Raw genomic sequence first — 11,016 nt, 5'->3', positions numbered from 1 at the left:
GCTAGATGCGGCAGAGCCGTGGGATGAGGAAACGAGAGGGAAGGAGAGGAAGAAGATTAGGGCAAGAAATGTAATTCATTGATCATCCTCTTTTTGGTTGCCATCCACATCTTAAAAGGCTAACCAAACAAGCCTAAAATGATAATTATTAACCCTAGAAACAATGGATTTTTGCCGACCACATTCGAACGGGGTCGAACGCGTTTAAACGCATAAATTATGTTCTTTGTTGGTGCGAACATATGCATGCGTTCGCACGTGGGCATTTGAACGGGGTCGAGCACGTTCAAACACACAATTTGCATTCTCTGTTGATGTGAACACCTACGGGCATTAGTAAAGGCGTTCGAACGCACCCCTCCCCGCGTTTGAATGCAACCTATAGAAACCTTATTTTTTCTGAATAAAATAACTAAGACAATAAGAAAAGACATCCGTAAGGTGAATCCATACTCGAGACAACTCGGCGAAGTTCGCATTGTATCATGTAATTTCATTTCTAACGACGAATTCTATCTATTACTAATATATATTCAAAAACACATACATTGAGCCCTATATTTTTATTTTATGCGCCGAAAGATGCGCTTTCATTAGGCTTTTAGTGCCTAACCATGGCCTTTGGTAATTCAACCAGCAAAGCAAACTATATTAAATAGCTTGGTGTCGTTACATATATTAAACTTCATTCGGAACGATATGACAATAGAATTACAAGCAGAAAAGTTGAAATGAAATTAACAATGAATTGATGTTATTTTCCTTTTCAAAACTAAGCTTTATGGTCCCTAACACTCAATCTTTGAGCTATCTATAATCTAACCATTCTTTTCAGCCAATAATTTTGCTGTCATAATCAGGTTAATTTAAATTAACTAATCTTTAGCAAAAAAACAATATCTAAATAGGAATGTCCTATTAGGAACACTAATTTATATTTTAAAATACCACAAATACCTAAATCTTTCTTTTTCCCTTTTATTTTAACTTGTAAATATTATTGCCGAAAGTAGCATTGCAAAAATCCAAACTTATAAGTATATTTTTAGTTCTTAGGTGTTTAGTAAATTTGGTTAGAATAAAGTTAGGTTAGAAAGTGGCTTAAGGTACTTGATTCATAGAGTTAAATAAACCATAAACTAAGATTAAAAATAATTATCAAAGTTGAAATTGGAAAATATTTTAACTTTCATACTACATTAATTCATCAATTATTATAAAAAAGACGACAGTTTTCTGTTTTATATTCTTAGGCTAAAATTAATTTATAATGAGTCGAAACCATACTCATATAACTTCAGTTCAAACATCTCTATCTACCAAAAAAAAAAATCAAATTTATAATCTTTGTCATGAGCTAATTAATGAGCTAGTAAACACTAAGCACAGAGATCAGATTGTTTAATTGAACCCGGACGTTATGGTAGTTAGGCTAGAGTATTTATATATATATATATATGAGTAAAGGTAGCTATAGAGATAGGTAGGGGGACTAATTGGGCAGAGGTGCACATGGAGGTGAAGAATGGTTCAATGGTTTGGGAAGAGCATCTTCTTGGCTCACTGCTACACGTGGTGGTGGGTTTCCACAAGTCTACTACTTTATTATATGGCTTCTCTTCTATATATATATATATATATATATTATATAACTTTTATAACTGTCAAGATTCATATTTTAACGTTGTAAAGGTTACTCTCATCCGTGTTTCTTAGTGGATGCCAAGTGCAAGGACAAACACAAGTGCAATCACAGTAATAGCCGTACTATAGGATTAGATTACAAATTTCTGACTAAACCTGAGATTTTGACCAAACTAATTTTTTTTTTAAATTTATATATAACACCCTACTTTATAACATAATTATTGCTTATACCCTATATTTTTACTATGTAGCTATATAATTTAGCGAATATGTGCCGAAAATATTCTGGGTTAGATTTAAATTAACACCCTAAAAATATTCCAATAGAAATATTTTATTTTTAAAATGACTAAAATGCTCATACTTTTAAAATAACTAAAATATCTTTAGTATGACTTGGTTGAGAATAATTTCGTAAATAACTAACTATCTAACGACACGATATTTTCTATCATTTTTATATTTTAGACATTACAAATGTTTAAAAAAAAAGTATAAGAGAAGAGCAAAACAATTAAATTTTTTACCGTTATAACAAAAAATTAACTTCACCTTTAAATTTGGATTAAAAAACTTATGGTTTTATATAGATTAGAACTACAATAAGTTCTAATGACACAAGGCAATTTCTTTCTTCTTTTTTTGGCTGCCAGGGGGTAATGGAGGTTTCTTGTTAATTCTTCTTTAATAATAAATAAATAATGACAAAACATCACTTTCTCGTTCTAAAAATGCATATAATTCCAGTCATTAATGCGTACAAACTTTAAATTGAATTGCACCACGGTAGGTGGAGAGAGAGAGAGAGAGAGAGAGAGAGAGATAAAGTTATTGCACCCCCTGCCTAATTAAATCCCTTATCATCATTTAATGGCTATGTACGAACGAAACGTACCAAGTTGTTATACTAAGATGAAATAAAGGGGCCAGCATACAAGAATTAGAAGTATAATCCTAATAAAACCAAAATTGTGACCCAAGTTGGATTAGATGTATATAAATGAATTTAATCAGAACGAAGAATGTTGTTGTCCCATTGGAAATCTGACATCTTTTCTTCTTCTTTTTGTTGTCAAAAAAAAAATTGACAGTCAACTTGCACTTGTCACATAGCATTTCCGAAATTTACTAGAAATTTTCACCTTCTTCAATGTTCTTCAAAATACATTACAAGAGATTTCTTTTTCCTTCTAACCAAATTTTGGTGGCAAATAAAAGAGAAGATTAGCACTATGCAGAAATATATAATAATAGTTTCCACTATCAGCATTTTCAAAATAAAAAAAATCGGTGGTATAAATTATCTACTATTACTTGTATTATAATATAAGGAAACAAAGAAAAGAAAATACGTTATGCACGGAATAAATCAATTGAAAAATATTCCACAATTTTAAGAAAGAAAGATATTTTAGTTATTTTATTTATATTTGTTAAGAATATTCTACAAATATTTAAAATTAACCAAAGAGTTGAAGACTTTCGGTGGCAATAATAATATTTCAATTAAAAATAATAGCAGTTATAACATTTCAAAAGCTTGAGGGGCATTTTTGTAAAAATCTGTTTTCTTTATCTGATAACCACTAAAGAGGCTTTACTTGTGTTGAAAAGTTTTAATTCAATGAACATATGCTTATAAGTTAATTCTTGTTTAGTTCGTATATAAATTTTTTTAAGGATAATTATATATATATAATATAAATTAAGTATATCTATTAGTTTACTCTTGCTTCATTGTAAAATATAATAATTAACTTAAATAAATTTATGTAAGAATTTGTGTTTGTTTATTAGACTGTGAATAAGTATGTTAATTATAATAAAAATGTTAAAGATTTTATATTTCTTTGATAAGATTTTATAGCATATATAAGTTCTGATCAAAATATATATAAATAAGTGTTTGTTTTTAAAATATATTTATGAAAAACCTAATTCTTGAATAATTACTCCTTATGCATGTATTGTATCTATCATCACCTCCCAGATTCAAATAATATGAGATCCAAGATAATTCTAATATATTTCTTTTTTTGAAAGGAAAGTCTTATGTCTTTGTCATGGAAACTGTAATCAAACATGACTCAATTCAACTCCAATGATCTTGAGATTAGTTGATTAGATGTCTAGGAAACATAAGAGAACAAATTTAACTAACCCACTATCTAATGTTTTGCCGATAAACTGGAAGGGTGGGAAAGGGGTGATGAATGGGTGGTACCTAAAGATTGTCAAAGGCTATAGTTAACATCAAAGTTCACATTACACCTAATAGGAATAGATGCTTGCCATAGTTTGCATAAAGGTTAGAGTCTAGGGTTAGAAAAGTTTATCATATTCACTTATGAAGGAAAAGTTGCTTAGGGTCAATGAGGCAGCTTCCATATAATGCTAGATAGTTGCTTGCTGTTTAGGCATATGTTGGTATAGCTAGGATCATGGTTAATGCTTGTACAACAAGGAATTACTGATTAAAGAGTAGCACATAATAGAAAACAAGTGATGGTCCACATACTCTAGTTGCATGATACTATCAAACCAAAGATGTACAATATCAAAGCTTCATTTGGTAGATGTATATATCTCTCTCTGCTTTTATATCACCAACATCTTGTGGTTGCCATAGCTCTAATAGCATGCATGGCTACGTTCTCCAGCATGTGAAAGTGAAACCCATAAGAACTAGTTTTTTTTTAAAAATATTTATGAGTCCGTCGTATAAGACTAGATAATAAGTCAAAGCTTCGTAGTACAGTACATAAGGCAGTTAATATCTATCAAATAATTATGTTGAACAATTAAGTTGACCCTCCCATGAAAATGGATCATAGTGAATCAATTCAAATTATAGAGTTACATGCAAGTCGCACTTACTAGATAATTCATCTCATGTCTATGTGAGAGTTTTTAACTCTATTCTTTTAAAAATATGCAAACACTACTAATCTATAGTTAGAGCATTTGCATGATTTTGAAAAATTATGCACTTTTTATTTGTAAGGGAAAGTGGATCTATATGGGCAGATTTGCTCAGATTTATCTAAGTCCACATCAGATGCATTTGATGACTGTAATCGTGCAAAGTGCAGTACACTAGCCCCTTGATATCCTATTTTAAGGACAATTATGGTTGATCTATTTGTAGAGGAAGACTAATCAACATCTAGTCATTTGACATGTTTGGTTCTCGCCTTATTGGAAGAAAAGTGAAGAGATTATGTTTTGATACTGTCTCACTTTCTACTACTGTTTGTTGTTAAAAGTGGATGTTTTATAATTTTCTTAATATTTTCGACTTTTTTTTTAATTTGATGTGTTTATTTCTGTTTTTGACTTTTCCCAATAAAAAAAAGAAAAAAAAGTACTCAGAACTTAACATCGAGCTCACAATACTATAACAGCTTATGCTTGTTGGCATTTTTATTGGATAATTCATAGCATTGATCGGATTTAGACACTGCGCTTTTTAGGGGTTTCTGATTGTATTATTTTGCTTTGCTCTGCTGCTGGTTTTAGATGTCTTAGAATTTTGCGTTAATTAAATTGAGTCAAAACTCTTCCTCCAGAAAACTTATTAAGTAAAATGACAGCGATGCGACCATACATACTATGTATACAGTATACCCTCAGTCCTACCAAATCTTTTCCTATAACAAAATCAAATTGGTAATTACGGCCAATGCTAGTGGCATTCCCCAACCCACCCATCTATATATTTCTCTCTTCCCCACATCTCCTCTCCCTTCCTTTCTTGATCTATAACGCCGAAAGTGAGATCGAGAAAGAAGTTGTGGAGAGAGAGGGAGAGAGAGGGAGAGAGAGTTTTTAGAAGGAGATGGGGAAATGCAGCAAGATCCGGCACATAGTGTGGCTGCGGCAGATGCTGCGGCGGTGGCGGGCGAGGGCGGCGGCGAAGACGGCGCCGGCGGACGTGCCGGCGGGACACGTGGCGGTCTGCGTGGGGAGCGGATCGCGGCGTTTCGTGGTGCGGGCGGCGCATCTGAACCACCCGGCCTTCCGGCAGCTCCTCCGGCAAGCGGAGGAGGAGTACGGCTTCCCGACCTCCGCGGGGCCGCTCGCTCTCCCCTGCGATGAGTTCGCCTTCGAGAACATTCTGCGCCACATCTCATCGTCATCTTCGAAGAGATTTGGGAATCTCGAGGCGCGCAGCTGCTACAGCCACGAGGGGATCCGTGACGGCTGGCGCGGTGAGTCGTTGCCGCTGCTACAGGGGTAGTGGTGGGGAACTTACCATTAAAGGGTTTGGGTTTTTTATTTTTATTTTTTTTCTTCTTTTTTGATTCTCTCTCTCCCTGGAAATTAAATGGGAGATTTCGTTCGAAAGTTGGTGGTCGTACTGTTTTTATTTTACCATCAATCTTTTTTATGGGGAAGAAGAGAAGTAAGACCGGAGGAGGTGAAGAGTGATGGCGAGAAGCTTTTGGGTCAGCCAAAGTCATCCCTTCGAATCCGAGGAAGCTTTATCAATCAAGCATGAGAGAGAGAGAGAGAGAGAGGAGAGAGAGGATGAATGAAATTATTGGTGAAGAGATGGTGTGTCTTGTAAATATCACTATGCAAGTCTTATTTAGTATCGTTGTCAGCCATCTCTCCAATTTTTATTTTTTATTTTTTAATTGTTGGCTCCGCTCCCATATATAAGTTGAGCTAAATTATTTTCAAGGAATGGATCGAAATAGATTGATATTTAATATTTATGAGAAAAATGATAAGAGCTGATACGCCATAACCACTGAACAAATAACTGCACTCTAATAAATTTGTTAGAAAGAATAAGTAGCTGTTTCATCTATAACTGGCACCACCAATTTAAAACTCTTTTATTTTTTTTTCTCTTTCCATCACTAGATATATGTATATATTCACAAAAGAGCATCTGGTGTAAAATGTATTTATTTTCATAATCTTTGTGACAAAAATAAACAGATCATTTGCATTAAAAATTGGACTAATTTTTATTTTCGCAGCATCATTCATTTTCTCTGTCACTTAGCAGAGTTACTCAAGTCCCGTTTCACTGGGCGACCCACCAACAGCAAAACGGAAACTAATTTTCTATTTGTTTAGGCCAATGACCCAAATAAAATAAAATAAAATAAAATACAATAATATCACTTTGTTCTTGGCCTGTGTGGTGGGACCCAAAGCATGTGGGTTGATACCCAATCAGGGCCGCGGTATGTTGGCCAATTTAGTGTCAGGCAAAGGAGCAAATTTTATCGTCACGATCGACGAGTATCTCGGCAGGTACTGCCAATTTAAGTTGCATGTTTGAGAGGGAGGGCATTGACCAACGAGTTTTACCGAACTAGCCTTGTTCCAACTTTTTATTTAGGGGCTATTTGGTTGAGAATTTTTGTAAATGTTGCATTAATAGATGCAGCATATAATTTAAATTTTATTATTTAATTTATTGTACTATATCTTGTTAGGTTTATTTGTACTTATATAATTGACAAATTGTATATCAAAACATAAATATTTATATTAATATAATGTGTCTAGATTTGATGTATGAGCATATACATAGAGATATTTGATGAAAAATATTAAAGTGAAAGATTAATTTTAAAATTAAAATATTTGAAATAATTTTAGAATCGTTATTGAAGTGCTTAAATAATGTCATGATGGCTGAAGAAGTATGAAAGTTTACCTCAAGGCACAGGGACAAAAACTCTACATTCAGCTGTTTAATCTGTCGTTTGAATTGGGCGTTCGAATACACTGTGGGCTCGTTCGAATACACCCTACAACCGTTCACACCGCGTTCACATATACATAGAGCTTATTTTAGCCATTCAAACGTAGACTATAGGCGTTCACACATATAGCAGTGACGTTCACTCATATAGTGATGACATTCGCACATACAAATATTCATATTTGGCTATTCGTAGCACGTTTACACTTTAAGTTATCATGTTCAAACACACTTGGGCCGCGTTCGAATGCACCCACGTAATTTGCAATTTCTAGAGTTATATGGGACTTGATTTGACTTAGATTTGGTTTTATCTCTAAAAGAATCTGTGGAGAATCTTTGAAAAAATATTTATCTAACCTTAAGAGTGAGAACCATCAAGTATTAAATTAGATATCATCTTTTAGAAGAGCCCATCATACATGATATTGAGATCATCTTTTAGAGGCCATTAGAAATCAATCTCAGCTTTAGACAAAATATGCTTAATTATTCTCATCTCAACGCATCTATATTTGATCTAGAAGACTATGTTTCGAGGGTCACTGCGATGGAAGGATTAATCTCGAGGGTCACTAAGGTTTGAAAACCTATCACGAGAAGTAGTGTCGTGGGGTCTTGCAAGTAAGGTTGGTACAGATTGAGTCGTGGGATCAGCGAGTGAATTATAAACTTCTTATTAACTGCTACATGCTTTTGTGATTGGTTTCAATCCGAATTTGGATTTGTGGTTTTTTACCCGATTTTGGTTTTTTCCACATAAAAACTTGTGTTTGCTATCATTTTTTCACTCTTTTTTCGCATATTATTATCGATAGCGTGTGATAGATTTCATCTCCTAGACTCTTTCTTATGTTTTCAATTGGTATAAGAGCATACCTAAGTATTCACGTAAGTTATAAATTTTTTCAAATTTAAAAATAGTATTTTAGAAAACTTGTAATAACTAAAATATATATATATATTGGTGTTGCATGGCACGAGCTCGTGCCATGCAACGTGGGCGCGTGTTGGGGGCGCCACGTGCGCCCACAACCGTCGGCCCGGCCAACCGAGTCGGACCAGCTAGCTGCGGCGGGCCCTGCCGCCGCCGCAGTCGCCGCCCTTCCCCCTCCTCCATCGCCTTCCCTCTCTCTCTTTATATATATATCTCTCTCTTTCTCTCTCACATATTCTCTCTCTCCCTCTCTCTCTCTCCCTCTCTCTCTCTCTTTTCTCACATATTTTCTTGTCTACACCTGTCTACCGCCGCCGTCGCCGCTGCAGCACCACCCTCACCGCCTCTCATTCTCCCTCTAAATCTCTCTCTTTCGATCTCTCTCTTTCTCTCCTTCCCTTGCCGACGCCGGCCTACCGCCACTGTCGTCGCCATCGACCTACCGCCGTCGTCGTCGCCGCCGCCGCACCACCTTCTCTCTCTCTCTCTCTCTATCACCTCTCTCTCTTGAGCTCTCTCCCTTCTCTTATCAACGCCAGCCGCCGCTGTCGCTGTCGCCGTCGCAGCCTAGGTGAGCCTCCCTTCCTTCTCCTTCTCTTCTTCTTCTTCTTCTTTCTTCTTTCTTTCTTTCTCTTCTTCTTCCTCTCTTCTTCTTCTCCATTCTTGGCCCTCCTCTTGTTGTGTAGCAGACAGTGTTGGAAGAGGACTATTATTATTATTATTATTATTTTTATATAATTACTTCCTAATGATAAGTAACATAGTCTATTTAGGTAATTAATTATTTTGATAATTTATAACTAATATAATTTTACTAAGCATTTTAATATAATAATTTATTAATTACAATTATAAATATTGCATATAAATTTATTTAGAGTTTTAGTTATTATTTATTAGTGAATATATGTAGTCTTATATTTATATTTAACTTATATTATATATGTCTATTTTTAGTATATTCGTATTGTCTAATAGTTTGTATAAAATGGAATACTAGAATTGTAGATTATTTTTGTATAATAGGATAATGATTATTTTATGTATAATCTAGGATTAGTTAAATAAGAGTAATTATTACAAAATAACTAGTAATAATATTATTCTATAATTATATTTTTATTAAATCATATATATAGTCGTCTTGGTTATTTATAAAAAGGAGATAAAATTACTATATACTTATTTTCTATAATTACCAAATTAGGATTTTATTAAATAAATATAAATAGCATATTAATATTGCCACAATTAAATTTATCATATAAATCTAATCAATATTAAACCTAATAAAATATTATATTTTACTCGAACGAATTATAATCAGATAAACAACTAACTTTATGTTACTTAAACATTTTCAGACTCTGAACCCCCTTATTTGAGACCTCGAGGATCTCACCAGCTTCGAGCGGCGGTTGATTGATGGACCCGAGGGATACGTGTGTTGAGTCTTCTGATAAGATGTGAGTAGTCTTATCCCTTAGACGCCTTTCTCAAATTAGGTTATATTATACATTTATATACATGCATATTTTGGCCTCCAGCATGATTATATGATTTTGTCTAGAGATGATTACAGTCGAGCATATTTTATCATACATTCGATTATGCTAATTTGGGATATGAGTACATTGGTGATATATATATAGAGATGATTAGAGATGATTCTACTGTTATGATTGTTTACCGAGTTGATCTGTAGCATGAGTATGCATGTAATAGATTAGCATGAGTATGCATGTGTTGACGATACAGTTGGAGACTATATTGCATCATTTTCTCTTGATTCCTATTCCACCTAAATTCCTGTTATGCATTGACTTGTTATCGTACTAGATATATGCATTTGATCTGTCATTTAGAAGGAAAGTATGAAATGTGATTGATAGGATAGTTGATAGAAAGCGTGATGATACCCGAGTGGCGCGAGGGTTAGGACGCGCTTGGTGGATGATTGATCGCTCGACATAGTCACGATTATGTTGGCCTTACATCCGAGGTCGTTAGTCTGTGTGCGCAGTAGACATTCGGACACATGTCGTTCGCTAGGACATATGTGGCGAGTTATCCTCACGAGATTTTTATCAGCTAAAAGGGTGCCCGGTCTGGATGGATGTTGATACCCTTAGCGAATGACGGGGTATGATTATATTTGAGATACTCCTTACGGATGGCAGAGTATGCTTTGAGCCTTCAGGCATGATATTGAGACTAGGTACCAGGTGTTGACTGTGCACAGTGGTCTAATATGATGATATTATACCGAGATGTCGGTGATGATTGATGATTGTGATGTTGAGAAATACATATGATTTCATTATCATTTGGTTACCTGATTATCGAGTGATCAATATGCATTATATATGGTTGCATTTGATATCATAGCATGGTCATGATCGGCATGGATCATGTGTCATATTTGAGAGAGAGTTATGATGATGGTATGACATGGAGATTTATTTATACATTATCGAGGATTATATATTCTATCAGTTATGACATGACATGTTATCTATTTTTCATTTATATATTATTGAGGAACATTCATATACTCATTCATGACATGATGCTCTTTCTGATTCATATTATCCAGTACATGATTTACTCTGTGTTTGACATTACTAATTCGGGGTAAGATCTATTCACTGAGCTTTTTGCTCATGATTCTATTTATTTCTTTTCTAACCCCCTGAGATATGTG

At 34.3% G+C, this 11,016-nt stretch overlaps 1 protein-coding gene across 1 annotated transcript; it reads left to right on the top strand.

Moving 5' to 3' along the window:
- Positions 1 to 5,370: 5,370 nt before the first annotated feature.
- Positions 5,371 to 6,253, top strand: LOC140801053 (indole-3-acetic acid-induced protein ARG7-like). The gene has a single exon (XM_073156050.1). It carries the CDS (start codon positions 5,486 to 5,488, stop codon positions 5,885 to 5,887), a length of 402 nt encoding a protein of 133 aa, XP_073012151.1. The 5' UTR covers positions 5,371 to 5,485; the 3' UTR covers positions 5,888 to 6,253.
- The last annotated feature ends 4,763 nt before the right edge of the window (positions 6,254 to 11,016 follow it).

The sequence above is a fragment of the Typha latifolia genome, chromosome 14, assembly GCF_019914945.1.
Source record: "Typha latifolia isolate L0001 chromosome 14, TyphaL0001v2, whole genome shotgun sequence".
Classification (NCBI taxonomy): Eukaryota; Viridiplantae; Streptophyta; class Magnoliopsida; order Poales; family Typhaceae; genus Typha; species Typha latifolia.
Note: the sequence above shows the minus strand (reverse complement) of the source record. Positions and strands in the feature narration are given on the sequence as shown.